The following is a 19,540-nucleotide window of genomic DNA, read 5'->3' as shown; positions in this document are numbered from 1 at the left end:
TCTTGTCATACAAAATGCTAAGCTAAGGATAAAGCCTCCACATTACTTAAGGTTCCTGAGTTGGGGCTTTTAAGCAGAAATCTTATAATATTTTTTAATGTGGTGGGTTTTTTTTTTATATCAGTGGTGTATACACACAGAACTAGTAAAAAATCCAGTAGTTACCTGCAGGGTTATTTTTGGAAGTTGATGGCCAACTAAGGTGGTCTTTCTAAAAATGCTTTGCTATATAAGGCAATATTTTCTTATGTACCTATAATAGGAAGGGTCTTTCCATCTTTCCATGTCTCTTGTTTAGCATCGGAACTTACTGCCCCAACAGTGAACAGCAGTTGTTCTCTTTTGTTTCAGAGGAAGTGGGGTTAGAGGTATAGTACAAAATGTCATCTCTTGGGGCTGGGAGGAACAGATCATGTTATTTTCATTCTTAATTAAAATTTTAGGTAATTCAGTTGATTGAAGTCCATTTCCACTACTTTTGCCATACGTGGTGTTTAAAGTTCATGCTGGGGGGGGGGTGGTGGTGGTGGTGGTGTTCTTCAGCTCATCTTATTTTTAAATTTATATATTTGATGGCTTTTTCACAATATGAGATATTTCTAAACTCCGGTTTTGAAGTTGGTCATGCTAAGAGAAGGTGTCTGTAGAGGTAATGTCGTTTGCTTCATGCCAAGGGTCTACACACTGTAGTGAAACCATGACCTTGGACAGGATTGATTATTTTTACTATCGCATCAAGCAGATGTTTTGTCATGGCCATGAAAAAGAGTGATTTTAGGCTTAAATGTTTTTGTAGCTAGGGGTTGATTGAGTTGCTGTAAGGAAGAGGGAAAATGTGTACTGCGGTGTGAGGAGTGGTAACTAACATCTGCATGAAATTTAGAATTTCGTCTCTTGACCGAATTTATATGATGTTGTTCAAGTAGCTCAGCAAATGCAGTTCTTTGGTTGTTAGTTGGCTTTTATTTTTTTATAACACCTTGATAAATTCAGTATTTGGCAGTATTTGAAGTCATACTGGAGGAAGTCTGGAAACACAAAGATACTTGTACAGCTTGTTTGTTGAGCCATATGTTCTATTTAGTTAAGCTTCTATTGACGTTGGTAGGTTTAAGTAACATATATTGTGTTGTCCCTTGCAATTTTACTTGCTGAAATAGGATAGGAAACCCCCTGAGATCCTACCTTCTGTGTATAAGAGAGATATCATCATGTATGTGTTTTGTATTTGGTATTTTTTAAGGTGTTTTGGAGGTTTTGGGCTTTTTTTTTTTTTTCTACGTGACACAGACCTCTGGTTTCCATGGGGAGCTCAGCAGTTCTGTGTGAGAGCTTAAATTGGTTTAGCCTAGATGATCAGAGATACCATCCAGCAATTACTTATTTCTTTTGGATGCAGGGGAGAAAGCCGGAGCAATGAAGTACACTGCCCTGAGGCAAGAAGACTGAGCCTCTCTTGTCTGTCATAAAAAGCAAAGCAGGGGGAAACCAGTTCTTCACTGTGAATCCTAAGCTTGTCCTACTGGCTTTCAGCAAAAAAACCTGGCATTTTAAAATCCATTAGAAAAACTATAACAAACTCCTTTGGTTCTCAGGGGATTAAACAACTTGAAATAACTACCTGAAGTAGACTCTGTAGGATCTTTCCATTTCTAGAATGTTTGTTGCCCGCAATGGTCTGTCTTCCTTTTTAAAGCAAAATTCTGCATTGTAATTTAAGGTATGTTGAAAAAATGTGTATGTTAGTCTTAGACTGAAAAATGAATTATTGGGTTCCCTACTGAATGATAGCTCTTGCACATATGGGTAGGAGGGGAGACTTTCTGAGCTTTGGGATCTGAAAGTTCAGAATGTTGTTCTGTATAATTGTACTACCAAGTTATTAATATAGTTTTGCTTTGGTACCATAGAATGTAGAAGCTAAGCAATTTCTTAGCTTCTTTTGGAGGAAGGGGAGTTGAAGAAATTGAAGGACTTACTTGGTAGATCCTTTTACATCTGATACCTGCAAGCAGTAATTTAATACAGATAATAGGAGATTAGAAATATTCTAGATTACAAGATAATTGAACAGGCTAGAATCAGCAATGTAGGAACATCTGAGCTGATAGGAGAGTGGAAAATGTTGTTAGTGGTGGAGCTGAAGGAGGAAATTATTATTCTGCTGTTGATGCTTACTGTGTAGAGGGAAAAGACTGACTTATCCTTCAAATGCGTGTCTCCTCAGATCTTTGATATATCATGTAGCAGAAAACAGAGCAACTGCCTCTTTGCCTATGGAAAAATAGCAGTTAGCTTTTATTTTTACTTAGCTAAAAGCTTATGCCTCCTTCAGTGAAACTGAGCAGACTTACTGTTTGAGGTATAGCAAAAAATATTTTGTCTCAAGGAAATGGGCTCTCTTTTTCCTGCCTTAGTTAACTTTTACTTTCAAGGTAGATTTTGGGATTTAACACCTTCCCCTGTGCGTGCAGCCTGTTTCCTCCCTCCCCCCTTTTTATTTTTTTCTGTAGGTCTGTGGCCCGAAGTTTGACAGCGGTATTATCAGACATCAAAAACCTAGCTGGCAAATTGCATATTCATGGTGTAGGAAGTATTCTCTGTCAGTTTTGGTTCTCCCATTTCAGTGCTTGTTTTGCTATTTTCAGGTATTATTCACAGGGTTTGAATGGGCGGTCTTACTAAGGTTTCAGGTTTATTCTTTGCCCACTTCCACTGCTGCCTAGAATTGTTCTTTTCTTTTTCACTTTTGAAATATCTTTTTGCTTTAGGGTAAAAAGGACTTCTGTGCCCCAAAACTTTTCCTTTCTGTCCAGTTCTATCAGCTACTCTACTAAGGAGTATTTCCTCTCCCTACTAACTTTGTCTTCTCTCTTCAGATCAGTGCTGCTGCAGCAGTGGTATATTAATGTAGCAGTTAACTCCACTCTCGTTGTAGGAATTAGCCTTAATGACACGTACACTACAAAATGTGATCATTTTATATGTCGACTGTAACATACATGAAATAACCTGAGGACAGGAGAGCCTGTGAGTGTTTTAGCAGGCTCTTTCTGAGCTTGCTGGTATGAATAATAGCAAAGAATAGTCAAAAAAGATAGGTGGTCAAAAAAGATAGGTGTTACTCCTTAGTGTGATTAAAATTGAGGTGGTGGTTGTGGTTATGAAGTACCACAGGTGGAGAAGGAAGCGTGAATCTATTCCATTAATAATATGTAGGCTGATATTAAATGTGTCTTCGAGCAAATAAAATAACATCAAGCAACGGCATCAAACAACATTGCTTTAATTTCAGGGTTTTTTTTTCCTTTCGAATACAGCTGATCCTACTGCTCTGGGATTCATCATTTCTCCGTGGTCTCTCCTGTTGCTTCCATCTGGCAGCGTATCATTTACTGACGAAAATGTCTCCCAACAAGACCTGCGAGCGTTCACAGCACCGGAGGTTCTGCAGAACCATTCTCTATCATCTCTGTCGGACGTTGAAAAGGTACGGTACCTCTTCCTTGGCAGACAGCTGTTGTCTTTTGCTGTTTATCCCTTCACAAAATAGCTTTAAGCTGTCCTTTTTGTCTCCCTGTGGTTCTTGATTTGTATGTGTAATTGTTGATTTCTTTTGTGAGAGGGGGAGGGATCCTCCTGCTTTGTTTTTGTCCATAAAAGTGGAGTAGTGATTATGGTTGCATGCGCTTCTTCAGAAGTGTCTGTGTGCAGGTCCCTGTCCTGACAGCTATACTTGGGCAATGGCTGCACAGAATAACTGACTGTCAAACTAGTAGTAAGCAACACTTTGCCTTCTTTTTCTAAAAGATTTCAGTGACATCAACAATTTTAATTTTTAAAATTTTTTTTGGCAAAATGCGTCTGAGAGGTAAGCAGAGGAATTACTCGAGCAATCCAGGGCTTCAAAAAATGGGATATTAGTACACTCATCTCAGAAGAAAATGTTTGTTTTAATTAACATAAGTAGTCCTCAGTTGTGTGCAAAACTGTTCCTTTCCACCTTCCTTCTTTAACTCTTCCCGAGGGTAGATGTTTGGGCAGGTGAGGTTTGTATCTGTGATCTCCTCCAGGTCATTGATACGCAGAGTCAAAATGACTAGCTTCTCAAATGTTTTCTTAACGATAATTTGTTGCAAATGGTAACGCTTTCCCCATTGACTTGGCCTAGTCAAAGATATTTAGAGGTGGGAGTAAGAAGGAAGCTGAGCTCTATTTCCATCTCCTTGGCTTCTCTGGGTCGATAATCCTTCTCTAAGGAAGCTAGCTGCAGCCAGTGTTGTCATCTGGGAACAATTAGGACATTTGGCAGTCTTTCTCCAGGAAGAATAGCAACGTGCTCTTACTTCAGAGGAAACCGGTATTGGCATCGATTGCTGTTGTGTGGGCAAGGACTATTAAAACATGTTTTTCTGTGTTGAATACTTTGTGTTTGCAGCTTTTTTTTTTTCTTCTAAACCTCATATATACTCAGTTTTCTTTAGGACTATGTCACCGAGTACCTACTAAAAATCACTGTTTCCTCAGTTACTCGCAAGCCGTTTAGACATCCTTCTTGCCCTGCAGGATAGTCAAAATTAATGGTATGAGAAAACACATATATAATTTTCTCTATGACAAAACTATAAGCAGTTAGCAACCTAGGTTGAAAGTTTTAATAGAGAAGTAAAAACACTGACATCAATGCAGATTTGGGATCAGTTATGTAGGATGCAGCTGCCGAGCTCTGTAGGCATACTGTTGGAATTGTTTATTTTCTTTCAAGAGAGACAACACTGTTGAAGACAGTAACGTTACCTCTAGTGCCAACTCTGAAGTTAATATACAAAACAGGCCTTTAAAAATGCCAGAAAAAAGTTCTGAAATGAGATGTTTGTGACCTTCATCAGAGCCGATTGCATTCTTGGTTCTGTGGCAGTATTCATTCAGTACATTACTGAGAGAACTGTTGCTATTAAAAGCTGTGCTCTGGTGTTTCTCTATCTTAATCTTTAGGAAGGAAATACTCGGAGGGACCACTGTGACCTGTGAATTCCAGCACAGAGCATATCAATAGGCGATGACCACATACTGGCATTCTGCAATACGCAGCGCTGATTAATGCTCTCCGATTATGGCTGTGTGAATTTATTTCATGATACCAGTGTAACCTTGCCTGCTGGAAGGTGATGACAAAATTGAGGCTCTAGGCTGCAGCAGCTGTGTTGCTGTTTCCATTGGGAAACAATTGGATGTGGAAATAGACAAGTTTTGGCTTTACATAAGCAAATTATTCATACAGTCACATATAAACTAAATAAAACCCTTTAGCTTGCGGTATTCAGCTTTAGCATTAGGTTGAAGCTTCAGGCTTTGGGCTTGAGATGAAGTAACCTGTTCTGTGTTTGAACTCTTATTTGATTTCTGCGTGTGTTTTGCACACACTGGGGGGAAAAAAGTAACTGTTCTGATAGACTGGGATGGTACAAAAACATTTGAAGAAAACTTGCTGCTACCATTCTTGTTCTCAGTTTAAAGCCTTTTGGTAAATCACACAGCTGTTCTCCCAGTGGGGTAGTCACGTCAGCGAAGGACACCCGTAAGCTGAAGGTGGGATCTGCGAGTTACTCATCCTGCATTCGCTCATGCGAGACCCTCCAGTTGAATTCTTAGAAATGTCCCATTGTGTACAAAGAATTGAAGTCTTTTTGTGATGGCAATGGTATATACCAGTACATGTAAAAATAATCTTTGATAATGCATCAGGAGAAAAAAAAGACCCGAGTATCTGTAATGCTGGTCTATAATGCCCCGGTTGGGAACTACACACACGGTATAGTACATTTGTGTGAAATGCGGCAAACATATCAGTCCTCTTGGGTTTATTTGTGTACTTGCTTATATGGAAGGAGAAAGCTACCTCTAACACAGCTTTGTACAAAAACTTTGTCCTATTATGGCTTTATTAGTCGAATAGCTTACATGTGCATCCTTCTTTTTTTGACTGTTTTACTTCACGTTTGTATTGAACTGCGTATTGGATGATACACTAGTTATTTGTCTTGATGTGTCGACTTCATGTCTCTTAGATCTTGCTTTGCACATGCTGACTGCAGTAACTTTTAACATATTTAATTTTTTTGTTGGTGTTTTTTTTTTATTCTGTCACAACTTGCTGTAGTTCACTGAATTAATTTACTGGAAATCTTTGGTGTTTTTCCTTTTTGGTGGTTGTCCTGAAAACGGACCGTGTCTGAAAGCTGCTGAAGGCAGAAAACCATCTTGTTTCTTAAGGCCTTGTAACAGAGAGTGACGGGGTTGCATTCGTCTCTTGAGTTATGACTTCACTTGCTAACACAACGTAGTAGTGTATTCAAGGATAAATATTAGAAGAAATGATAGCCGGTCAATGAATACCTCTTGGATTCCCAGACACCCAGTCAATTTGAATACAAAAGAAGTCTGAGGTAACTGCAAACTTATTGGAAATAGAGTAAGCAAACCGTTCAAAATTATAATGAAAGAGTAATTTGGGAAATGAATTTGATGTTGATTTGTATATTGTGGAAAATATTAGAAGTAACGTGACATAAAAATGAACTAGAATTTTTGAATAAATGCTTTCATTTTTAAAAGGTGCACGTTATGTGCCTCTAAATCAAAGGTTACCTCATCTGGGGAGAGAGAAGGGTATTTTAAATATGAGTGCTTATTAGGTGGTATTGTACAAAAACACTTATGAGTTCCTGATCATTTCAAATTAGGAAAATTCTTGGGTTTTTACAACACAGGTTTCCAACGGATGGTTTTCGCCTAGTTTTTATGCAGGAATTACCTCTTATGTAAAGAACTTGACGTAATGCTGCACAAACCTCAAGCAGGGATGATCTTCTAAACAGACTGTTGTGGGATTTCTTTTTTTTTTCTTTTGTTTTTCCCCCCTCCTGACTATCTGACACAACCTAAAGCTGTCAAACTATAATAAGCAGTTAGAAATTCATAAGGGGAACTGTCAAACACCAGTTGAGCAGCAATATGACTATTGATCTGATTTTTTGAAGTTAAGGTGTATGAAGTAGGAGTTGCAGGATATGCATGCAGGCGTTACGTTAAAATTGAAAAATGAGTTTAACTGATATGTAGTGGATACGTTTTGTTTTCTATGTAGTAGTGGCTTGCAAGTAACATTGAAAAGCTGTACTTGGAAAACCTCCTTGAATTAATACAAAGCTTGAAATACCATTGATGGATTTGATGGAGTACCGCATCACCAACTGTTTCACTTTTATTTTGAAAGCTGTTTTCAGATAGATTAGTAGGGTAGCACGTTTTAATTTAGAGGTCGGGTTGCATGGTTGTACAATAATATTTTTGTTGAGGATGATGCACTTTGTGGGTTTGGAAATATCACAGAATCATTAAGGTTGGAAAAGACCTCTTCCGTTATGTTGAATATGAATAATAGATTAAGGTGACTGCTTGATGTTGATACTCTTATGTTCGTTCCTTTTTTTCCTTTGTTCCCAATCTTGGGGATCTCTTACAGTAGTAGCCCACTGTTTGAGTCCTGCTAAGGTCTGCTTTGCCTTCAGATCCTTGGACACAACCATGCAGACTGTACCGCACAGCAGGCTGATTGCATGGATTACATGTGCTTCTGGCTTCCCTGTGAGATGAAAGCTTAAAATAGAGGCAGTGGTTAGATGCAGTACGTTTTGTAGCAGTAGGATTTGCTTCTCTGACCCCCATGGCAAAGGAGAAGAACAATTTGAAAGACAACCGAGCTTAAATACCAGGAATATATATGGGCAAAATGATGTTAAGTTAGTTGCTCTACTTTAAAGTTCTGCTTTGCATTTCCAGCCCTGTTCAAGGAGTTGACAAATGTCTTGTGTCTTATGACAGGTCCATATTTATTCTCTCGGTATGGCACTCTTTTGGGGAGCTGACCATGAAGTTCCTCAAAGTCAGGTAAGTTTAGATTTGGTTTTGTTTAACGTTGTAACTTCAGACTTGATAGTTTGGCTGAATCGGCATTTGGGTTAACATGGCAGGGTGTCATAACGAGACACTGAAGAGTAAGATTTGTTTTTTTCCTGTACTTCGAGCTTTTTCCTGTGGAGTGTGTGAGGGTGGTGGTGGTGTTGTCTTGCAGAAGGAAGGTGCTGATACTACATTTCTGTTAGTTTCCATGAAGATATATCTGGGCTAGTCTATCCTGTAGTGTCACAGGCTGAAAGACAACACTTTAAGCTGCTGACAAAGGAGAAAATTATTTGTTTTGGTTTAGGCTTAGATAAAAACAAATATTTAAATAACACTGTTGCTTTACTCATAATAAAGCAACTTGTTCTCTATGCTGCCGTAACTTCTGTGAGTCTGGACTTGGCACATAGAGATACTTAGGTTACACAATGGCCAAGAAAGGGTATGAATTGTTTGGAACAGGGAGTAGACTCCCACAATTGACTTGTCAGTCAATGCAGACACAGTTGCAGACTGCTTAGAGACGAGGGTTATTGCTCAATCGAGTTTTTTCACACACCCAGCAGAACTCCTAGACTGTCTTCTTAAAACTGGCTGAAGATAATGTGATTCATCATCTTCCTGGGTGCTCCTTCCCCGCTCCCAATTAAGCTTTTAGAAGTCAATATCTTAAAGGGTGAAAATTAGATTAAATGCATCCAAAAAAGCATTTAATGATGGACTTGCAGTTGCGGGATTTGGCAGAGCATTGTGTGGCTCAGAGATAAGCTATTTCTGTTTCATGTTTGGGTTCAGTCCTACTAGTTGGTGTTATGTGCAAGGGTAAGAAAGGAAATTTTGAAAGGCTCTTTGGCAATTTAAGTGTTCAGTTCCTAATGTTTTCTTTAACAGAGTGGTAGTTGGGTTCTCGATTGTACTGATTTGGATGTAGCTGCCTGAATGCAAAAGTCAGGAAATCTGAAGCTATGACTGTTTTAGGGATATTTATTTGTAATGCCTACTGTGCCTGTCCCAAAAGCCCCAGTATTTTCTTAGAGAGCTATCCCCTTTCTTTGCTCTCCTGTCTTATAGGAGATGAAAGGAACAGTGTTCAGCAGTAGTAGGAGAGTGACCCGAGGTAGGTGTTGAGCAGAAAGTAGGCATGAATTTTAGGCCCCTTTTTCCTTTGTTTCTTCCTTCGGTATTCAATTGTAGCAACAGTTTCACGGTAATGCAGTCAGAAGGAGTGCTCTGCCTTTTGATGTAGCAATATTTTTTCTAAAGACAGTGTGGTGAGGTGTGCCTGGAAAGAAAGGGGGAGCAGAAGTCCAGAATTTGCCTTTGGGATGTTCTCATGCGGTGCCTCTGCCCTGTGGAGTTAGTGGAGGCAAAAGGACAGTCTGTTTATGGCATTACTTTTAAGTGTTAATTTGCATGTATGGCTTTTCCCATTTTTTTTAAATTTTTTTTCTTCCATATTTGCCTGCCTATGTTGGTTAACGAGCTGCTTCTCTGCTGGGAGTGTGGTTGAATACAAGACTGATTTTACAATTAGTTGGAAGTGCTACGCAGATAGATGGGAAAAGACTATGTTAATTAAATCAGGGTGGTCCAGAATACTTTTTTCTTTTTTTTATGGTACAGTTTAAGAGTACTAATACAGGGAAGATTGGAAGACTGTAAAGGTTTGAAGTGCTCTGTGATGCAAAAAGCATGACAATGCTTGTACTTTGTGGGTAACCACCCACTTTGGGAGAGTTGCAGATCAGAACGCTCAAGTCCCAAGTGCCTGCGGCATCTGAGAACAAGTGTTATCGCTGACTATTGCATACCCTGAGGAGTGATATTCCACGTACAGTGTGCTGGATTAACTGAATGGGTAGAGGAGAATTAAAGCTAGATTGTTCTTAACCGTATGGGTGTTGTCCTGCAACTATGAAGCTCTGCTTCCTTAACCAGTGGCTTTGCTGTTTTATTCCTTCCTTTTTTGTTGATATTTGATGTCACTGGACTTTGGAAATGCTAACACAGCTGCTGCAAAATATTGGTGAGGTGAGGAACTGTAGAAAATGAATGGAGCGGACAGAGGGTGACAAAATTATTGCAGTGAGGATTGATTTTTATGCTTGTGACCAGCGGAATGCTCAAAACCAAAGAAGAAAACTTCCTCTGAACCTTTTCACTAGTCATTAAGCCCTTGAGAAAGGAAAGCGTTGGTGTCCTGACCTTGCAGATCCGGCGGCTCGTTTGAACCAGATTGTTGTAGAGTAGGACTCGAATCTAGATGCTGAATGCCTGTCCCCTGATCTACAAACTGGCACTCGGATTGCGTAGGCAATGAGTCTTGTGAATAGTTATTTTACTGTGTTGAATGTCTTGTTTCTGTGTGTACCACAAGTCACTATTAAAACTCATTCTCCTGTCCCTTCTGGTTTTGTTTCTCACTAGCCTATCAAACTTGGAGATCATCTCAACAGCATACTCCTCGGCATGTGCGAAGATGTCATTTACGCCCGTGTATCTGTACGGACTGTTCTGGATGCTTGCAGTGCCCACATAAGGAACAGTAACTGTGCCCCTTCTTTTTCATATGTGAAACAGTTGGTCAGACTGGTTCTGGGAAGCCTGTCTGGGGTAAGTCTGTGTCAGCGTTTGAGGAATAATAGAGACGAGCAGGAAGAGAGCAAAGGTGCTAATTCAGAGCCACTCTGCAGTCGTTCTTCCTCTTGTTTTACTCTGTTGTGATTTTGATAAGGGTGGGTGTTAAAAGGAGAGAATTGCTTCTCTCCCCTTGTAGCAGTTGGTGAGCTTGACAATTCCTCCTGGAATATGCATTCACGTCTGCGGTTTCTGAGGAAGATAATTTTGTGAACTGTTTGTCTTCATTGAAAGAAAAGTAGGGAAAAATGGGAGAATAAAAAAGATGATGAACTCTAGGGCAAGCCTTAGACTTATTGCTACTTGAAATGTTTCAGAAATGATTGCTGTGAATTCTCTTTTTTGAAGTTATGCTTGACTTTTGGAGAGTCGCTCATTAACAGGAAGAGGGACTTTTTAGGCGGTGTGCCAATTCTCTTGCACTCCTGCTCAGCTCTTGGATATGATAATTATGGAGGACGCTACTGTCTAATGATGACAAATGCGTTAAACTGTTGTCAGAAGTGAAAGAAACTACATGAACTCATCTTGCAAAGTTACTGTTCCTGATAGGCGACCTCTCCCTTCACCTAAACCATTACAACATAACTTCAGAATAGTTAAATAATTTCAAGGCTCTGAGTAGAAAGGAAGGCCGTAAATTGTCAATATTGTTAGATCGTTCTCTGGCCGATACTTCCTTTCCTTGTGTTCTGTTTATAATTATAACAAATGCCGAGTGGTTTATTATTGCTGGAATGCTATCCCATGATGGTCCTGAATTTTATCTGGTTTTGTATCATTGAAACTTCTTTTCTTTAATCTCATAGGGGTTATGCCAATGTAAAAATTGGCGTCTGGAGAGACAGCACTGTAATTGCAAGAAAAATGTTTGACCTGATAATGCTTCCTTTTTTAAAAAAAAATTGTTATGATCTAATTGTTAGATAGTTTCTTCATAAATCTGGTTTGGAAACGCTTGCACGAGGCGAGAGGTCCCTGCATTTGTCTAATATTTGGCAGCAGCTGATTATGACAGGCCTCCAGAAATAGTGCTGAGCCTGAGCTCCACAAAGCATTGTCTAGTCTGTGAGGTTATGTCTGTCAGTCCGGTGCTCCTCGCTGTAATGTCTGAAGTCTTGTGTAGTTGCCAAGTGGAGTTAGTCTGTGATTCAATGAAATAAAAGCCTACAAGGCCTTAATCAGTGAAGCTATTAAAATAAAGATGCAAACCTTAAACGGGGCCACGAGCTATAGAAACAGCTGCTGTGGAGAGTGAGTCATTAGTCTCCAAGTTCTTAATGGCCCTTTCTGCTTAGCAAATTTTCTGCTTTTCCTCATCTTGTTCTTGTCAGCAGGTTTTCGGAGGGAGCCTGAGGTTAGCGTGACAGACTAACCGAGACCGGCCTGCCAAAGACAGCAGTAGTGGTCCCAAATGCACGTACTGAAATCCAGTGGCGAGCTGAGTCCAGCAAGTGTGTTCCTGTCTCCTATACCATGTTGATAATGAAGGAGCGGGACTACTGGCGGTTATCCAGTGCTGAAGTTTTGCTAATCTTTTAGATTTCCTCTGCCAGTAACCTCTTTCACCTAATTCGTAACGCGTCCCTGCATTGGCTTTGCAAGAAGACAAGATCAAAATAGCCGAGTAGAACCGAGTGTTGACAGAACAACAACAGCATAGCTGTACTGCTGTGGTTTCGCCCACCTTAGCTAGCCATCCCTGCTGTTTTTAATGTTTACTGCTCTGTGTGTGTGCTGGAGTTTTTAAGTTAATAAGAAAAGCATACAAAATTGTTTTTTCAGAGCCATAGTGCAACTTGCTATTCTAAGATCAGCGTGCCTTCAATCTTGATCGGCCTTATCAAAGGCTAGAGAGGTCTTAGCTCTAGAACTGGTCATTTGGTGGTCTACGAAGCACAGCTGAGAGGAGGTCCCGTTTGGATGTTTTCACTTTCCATGTTAATATGCTTTGTAAAGGGTGGCACGGCACAAGACTGATTGAATCTGTGTAACGTTAATTAAGTTGCATTGTAACTGTGGTGGATAGAAGGCAGCTTGATTTCTCCTTCCCACCTCCCAGCTGAGCCACTGTTCAAGTTATGCCCATTCCCACCATATTAAAAGATGTCACTAAAGATTCTTTGCTGTAGCAAATAAGCTCTTCTTTGAATGATTGTATATGTGAAATAATTTTTTTTTTTTTAGGGAACTAGTGATTAAAAAAGAAAAGTCAAAAGTTAATGGGAGTGGTTAAGCCTGACACACGAAAGGAATGTGCCTGAGGGGCTAAAGAAGAGATTTCTCAGAAATGCATGAGATTTTACATGTGTAATAAGTCATGTGAGGTATCAGCCTAAAACTACTCGGTACAAGACAGTTCTTCCTGTTACACGGAAACCTCATCAGGCCAATCGCAAGTTCCAGTCATGTTGCAGCCATGGAACATAGTTTTCAAGCGTTGCTGTCTCTTCAGTTTGCTGTAGGGATGGAAAGCATTTAAGTTACACGCTTGTGAATGTAATTTACACTTAGTAGAAAAAAATAGACCAAATGTGTGGTAAAAATAATGCACAGATTATTCAAATGCGGATAATTCTAGGGGATGTTTTCACTGATGAAGCTTTTCTTTATGCAAAAAAGTTTGAACTTCCACTCTGAACTTAACTGTTTGGCACTGACTTACGTTGTGTATTTACATTACGGACACTTGTTTCACACTAATGTGAGCTCTTTCAATATTTGACTTTGTGTTACTGCCCATTTTGCAGATGGATCAGCTTTCTTGCAATGGAGATAGAAAATTGCAGCCAGATAGGAGCCAGGCTATTCGGGAGAGGCTGAGGGGAAAAGGACTTCCCACAGGTAAGTGCTTCATGGCAGTAAGGGTTATGGCACTAAATAAAGCCCTGCGGAAGACCAAGTTTGCGTAGATTTTGCGGCTAAAGAAACTGAATAGTGGAGGACTTGCTGAAATTCACAGAACTCTGATGGTTCAGTGTCTAGCTAAGTGTTGGTGATGGTGATGTGAGAATAGTTGTTTCAAGAAAATATGTGGCTTTTTCCGGCTCAGTCCTGATGGTAGGAACAGTTTTTAAAGGTTCTCAGCCAGAAGTTTTGTTTCTGGGGAAGGGGAAACTTCAGCGGAAGGTAGGTCAGCTAGAGGAAGAGAAAGCAGCTTTTCTTAGTTCCCTCTTTCCTGTGGACTCTGCTTTTTTTTCATAGCTGTAGTTGCACACAGCCTCTTTCCCTGCTTCCCAGGCAGCCCTGGACTCTTCTCTGCACACGAAGCTTTTTTCTGCCTCCCCTTTTGTCCTGAAGAGAGGTATTACATGTTCCATCCCCGTTCTGCTGTGCTTTGACAGTGTGAGGTGGACATGGAGGCCAGGTAGGGTTGTACTGTTGCTTCAGGGAAGTAAGGAAAGAGGAAACTTGGGGTGGGGGACGGACGGACAGGGAGGAGACAGACTGTTTCAGAGGCAGACTCTTGCTTTTGCCACTGTGGAGGAAAAGGGAGAAAGTGATGTAGGTTGACAGGTGATGCTGGCCGTGACTTCATTAGATGTCCTTTTTTAAGGTGAGTGGCAGCATCAGCTCTGTTCTAGGCTTCTCAGATAAGAGGATGTATTCTTCCAAAAGACTGGTCTTGTATTTTTCTGGAAGAATTGTGGGGCTGCTAGGAGCATTTTATAAGGCATCAGCTTGGACCACTCTAAGTCGTTGTGATGCAGGCAGTGAGATGCGATAATCAGCTGATACAATTCTTGCCTTGAAATGTTCATCTCTAAATGGAGTATCTCGGTGCAGAAATCAACATTGCCTGCAAATACTCAACACCGTAAGTGTTAGTGACACAGGGTTTTCATCCTCTTCACGTTATCTCTCTGCCTATTTACCACCAGTAAGCTTGGAACAAAGTTACGTTGTTGATGTGCTTGAGTTGCTCCTCTATTTTTTAGTTCTGTGTTAAGCAACAGCGCAGTGAACTGCAGGAACCGGAATAATCCATGTTGTCGTCAGTGGCAATGGAAACTGCCAAAGTTAGACATGAGTCTGGCAAGGCACTGGTGGTCTTCCTTTATTGATTCCTTTGAGATGAGTCCTAGATTAGGCTACTTTTTGATAGAAAAACCTTATGCCAGTTGTTGCCAGCCCTTCCAGTACAGCACTGTGTGTTTAGGAGCAGTTTCTGGTACAAGCCGTCTCTTCATTTTCTGGCACAAACGCACTGTTCTGACTGCTTTCTCAGGGGCTTCATTTTCTTATTGGCTTTTTTTTCTTCTTCTTCTTTTCCAGAATATTTTTGTAGCAAGATCTGTAAGAATACAGGGTCTGGGACTCGATCAACTAGTTGACTGGATTTTTAAACCATGTAATGCCTTTCTCTTCTGAACTGCTTAAGCTCTTTCTTAAAATGAATTCTTTCCCTGATTCCCACCAGTTTTATAAGGGTTGTACCAGAATCTTATTGTTCTGATTGTTAAACTGTTAGTTTATGTTTTAACCTTATTCTTCCCAGTTTCTGGTGTTGTCATAGTCACAGTTTCTTTATACACCTTTGTTCTTTTGCCAGTACTAACCTATTCCATATTCCTCACCTTTTTGGGGTTGTTTTTTTTGGTTTGTTTGGGGTTTTCTTTGGGGGGAGGGGGTTGTTGGTTGTTTTGGGTTTTTTTAAGAACTTTACTTTAGCATACTACCATTTAGCTACTACCTCAGACTTTGCCATTTCCGTACCCTCTTTCCATTGTCTATTCTGCTTTTTATTCTGTGATCATCATAAACTGCATGTTTTGATAGCGGTCAAAATGTTTGTTAAGTTTTGGAGACATAGCAAGATTGTCTTTAAACTCTGTTCTCACTGCATTAGTGACCCTGTTTATTCTTCTATTTCTTGTTTCCAGTTTTGTTTTCACTAATACAGCTGAACAGTATTTTGCTGGTTTGCTTTTCATTTTGTTAGAAAATCGTTAACTTCTGTTTTTTAAATGTTTGTGTGGTTTGAGCGGGTTTTTTTTCTCATTTGTTTTCCTACCTACGACTTTGTTTAAGCTTTTTAGCAGATGTCCCCTCCTGCCCCGAAGTGATGTTTGTCCCCAAAGTCTTAAGCATTCTGCTAAATTTTGGAGATAGATGTAGTAGCTCCAGCCAGTATCTCCATGGCTTTCTGTCTCAGTACTAGCGTGAATAACATCCCTGTAATGTCTGAAACTTTCTCTGAGGACTCTGCCTTTAACTTAAAGGATGTAGAATAGATGATCTAATTGCTGTTTATCTACTGTGTCCTCTGACTTGAAAAAAAAGTCATGGCTAGAATATTCTTTCCTCTTACCCTAGCTTTGTTTGAATCGCTTAGTATGTATGACTTTGCTTCTGAGATGGTTGAGAGGTGTTGCTTTTTACGTTAATTACTGAAAAGTTCGGTTAGGGTGCAGTGTCTGAATCTCTGAAGGGCTGTGGAGCTGAACGTTTGTCTCGCTGCTGTGTGCTCACTTGCCTTCCGGCTCTGCCTGGGATTTCCAGGGTGCCAAGCAGAACAGGTTCCCTGCAGTGTGTGCGCTTGTGAAATCGCTGGGTCGGGGAAGAACAACCAGCGTTAAGGGTTCTCTGAGACTGAGGAGTCCACTTGGCTCAGCTGCTATCGACCAGTAAATTCAACACAGGGTTTTAAGTGACCTCAGTCAAACCCACTTTTTGAAAGGTTTCTCTTTTTAGGGAACTTCACATTGTCTGAAGAGATCTAATTGTACATAATCTTTACTCAAATAATATTTGTGAAATGAGTCAACTTGATAACCTGCAGACTATAAAGTTGGCTGAATAGTCCTCGTCCTCTAACCCCCGTTTCTCTTGAGTTGATTGAAAGTGCATGCATGCGTAGAGCGTTACAGATAATGTGTGGCACCACAGGGCATGAATGTTTGTGCATCACTGTTCCAGTGCAAACGTTATTTCGTTTGTATCGCTCTAAGCGATTAATGAGATGCCCCAGAATACTTGATTTTTTCCTATTTTTGTCAAGATGAACTGTCAACCAGCAAAAATGTTTTTCAGTTACTGTGTGGGTTTTATGATGCTTTGGTGTTATGCTTCTTTCTTTCCCCTCTCCCTAGAAGTAGAAAATCTTTTTCATGTTTTCTGTTATTTAAGTCTTTGTTTTCAGAAAAGAAGATTAAATTGAAGTCAATCATTCCTTTATTTTTTTATGGTCTGCCTGTCCCACTTCCACTCAACCTGTTTCGATTCCTCTGTATCACATTCATTACCTGTGGAACTCTCGTTATTTTTCTCCTTTTCCCTAGAGGGTTTACAACCCTCTCAGCTTCCCCAAAACCTTTCCCAATTCTACTTCTGTTATCAGTCCCATTTCCTGGTGTGTCTTAATAGCACCATCTTCGATTTTAGATGCATTCCTTGATCTTCACTTGAGACCTCAGGGAATATAGAGTATCAGTAAAATACAAAACAGAACAAAACAACACCCCCCCCACCCTCAGCCAAACGGCTCTAGCTGTTTTCAGTTCCACTTGGCATGTATAGTGTGTTTGAAAGTTAGTGAGGACCCAGTGAAATGGGTGTCCGATATCAATGAGTGACAGCTCACACTCAATTCAGGGCAATTTAATGCTTGGTTATTTCTTTTTCTGTAAGGGTATGCTGGTTTGCTGGTGCAAATTCTGTCAATAACAGCACAGATCAGCTGCCCTGGGGGCATAGCTTTTAGATTTCTGGAAAAGTGAGCTGTGGAATGTAGTACTAATTATGCCGATGCTAATCTCATAGACCGAGGAGCCACAAGTAGAAGGCCAGATGAGGGTTTAAGAAAAATAGTAATGGTAAAAGAAAAAAAAGAAACGAAAAACCAACTCAGAAAAGCACAGTCCTTTGTTTCTTCGGTTGACGTTGTGCTGTTCTGCTGCTGTGTGTGGTTGAAACATACGCCTCTTATTCTGATGGCAAAACGGCAAACGCTTAGAAAGGTGGGAAGCTACCAGGCAGGATTATGATTCTGAGCGAACTGTCTTTCTAATAAGTTAGAAGTTATGTCAATCATCTTTTATCTAAATGTTTGGGTTTAACTTCCTCTGAGAAGACCTTCTGGGCCCAGTTTAGCACTGGGACAATGGGGGGCGGAGCGGGGCACACATAAGGGTGTGTCTAATTTTACCAGTCAATTTACCGGCATATTTAAGGAAGTAAGTACGGTGAGCAGACATCTTTCCTGGAAAGGACAGAAGGCTTGTCTGATACTCATTAAGGTGAAGTTCTGTTGAGTCATTGTGAAAATCTTAATGAGAATTTTCTATGCATAGAATAGCTGTCATATGGAGAAAAAAGCAGCATAGAGCTAAGGCATTCATAATGAACTTGAGAGTATCGGAATGTTATTATGAGTATCTAACTTAAGATAGCTGATAAATCCTGCTAAGTTCATGAATATAGAGATGGTTCAGCAAGAGAGATGTGCTCCTAGTTGGAGAGTAGCCAACTAATACCTTAGATACTTGCAGTCTTTGAAAAATCCTAAGATTTTTGCTTTAAGTCTTTGAAAGTCATTAATGTTAAGATGGGTTTTCCATACCGTGGTCATCCAAAATTATAATTGCCGGGGCTTTATTGTTGGCTTGGGACAAATGTTTTGAAATATTTTTCCCCTTCACGTGTTTAAATCGGATATTTTGCTCTCTTTATGTACCAAGGTTGGATATTTTCAGCTATTCATTTCTGTCTTTCTGTCTTGAAGGTAATTATTAAATTAATAAATAGCTTCATGTTAATATTTTCCCCAATTAAATTTACTTTTTGTCTCTTTCATGACTCACTTCCTGTGGCCATCTTGGTGAATGAGCTTTATGGCAGGGCTGACTGCCATAAATTCTAAATTAATATTACAGAATGTTTGCTTTTAGTCAAGTCATACTCAGAACACAGTATTTAGGAACTGACTTAGCCAGCAGAAATAGAAGTGGTGAAACCTGGTATGAATCATCTGAACCAATGAACACTATTTAAGTTTCGTGCTCAAAACACTTTAGACCTTAGGAGTCTTTACTTGAAGAATTATTTGTAGAAGTTGCTTGATAAAATTCTTTTGGTGTGGCAAGAGCGTAAGTAACTGTCCAACTCTTCTAAACATAAAGCAAGAATTAATTCACCATGTTATTCTTCGCCACAAACTATGGCACTCATCCTTCAAAAGGTTGCTTAGTCTATTTGAAGCCCAGTTGAAATCTCCGTAATTTGTACATGCCTGGCAGCCTGCTTCCCAGCCCTCTAGTAATTGCAGTCCTGCACCTTGTGTGTTTATTTACGAAGTTCCAACTTATGCTGATGATCTGTGAACACCGAGGACAGCCCTTTGCAGAGGTATTTTCATCTTTTAAAGAGATTTAGCTAATAGGTGTCTTGGCTTTGCTTTCCTACCACGAGGGTCTCTGATTTTTAACTCGACTTGTGCAATGTGATAGTCTGTCACAAGTTAACCTTTTATGTTACGATACTACAGTTGTATCCTGCAAAATTCCGACCTTCGTCTCTGCCAAAAGAATATATGCCACGTGAATAAAGGCTTGAAAGGGATTTAAAAGATCATTAAGGTTCACCTTAACTGTGTGTAACAGGAAATGATCGGAAATACTGAACAAAATTTTAGATGTTGATAACGCCCCTGTTTAATTAGACTATACGCGCTCTCGGGTGCAGCAAAAATGGTAGGTGGTGTAAACTGAGTAAAAGATTCTAAGGCTAAGTGAAGTTGCTTTAATTCTAACAAGAATTTCTAGTATTTAGTTATCATTCTCCAGAATATCAATTACTAATGTAGCTGCCCAGCAAAAACTCTCAGATAAAAGAAAGTGTACCCTTTTGCTTTTGATCCAGGGAAATGGATTGTGGGTTATGTTTTAGTTCCTGATCTGGGTGAAAATGCAGCTTTTAGTCTATAAAGAAATGGTTTATG

At 39.9% G+C, this 19,540-nt stretch overlaps 1 protein-coding gene across 1 annotated transcript in view; it reads left to right on the top strand.

Annotated features, from left to right (window-relative positions):
• Window positions 1-19,540, top strand: part of PTPN13 (protein tyrosine phosphatase non-receptor type 13) — a 97,075-nt gene that overhangs the window by 6,342 nt on the left and 71,193 nt on the right. The window contains exons 3-6 of the mRNA XM_059827003.1: window positions 3,321-3,490; window positions 7,885-7,950; window positions 10,393-10,578; window positions 13,353-13,446. Coding sequence (XP_059682986.1) covers window positions 3,321-3,490; window positions 7,885-7,950; window positions 10,393-10,578; window positions 13,353-13,446 — 516 coding nt within the window. The remainder of the gene's footprint in view (window positions 1-3,320; window positions 3,491-7,884; window positions 7,951-10,392; window positions 10,579-13,352; window positions 13,447-19,540) is intronic.

The sequence above is a fragment of the Gavia stellata genome, chromosome 19, assembly GCF_030936135.1.
Source record: "Gavia stellata isolate bGavSte3 chromosome 19, bGavSte3.hap2, whole genome shotgun sequence".
Taxonomy (NCBI): domain Eukaryota; kingdom Metazoa; phylum Chordata; class Aves; order Gaviiformes; family Gaviidae; genus Gavia; species Gavia stellata.
The sequence above is the reverse complement of the archived record's forward strand: the minus strand, read 5'-3'. Positions and strand labels throughout refer to the sequence as shown.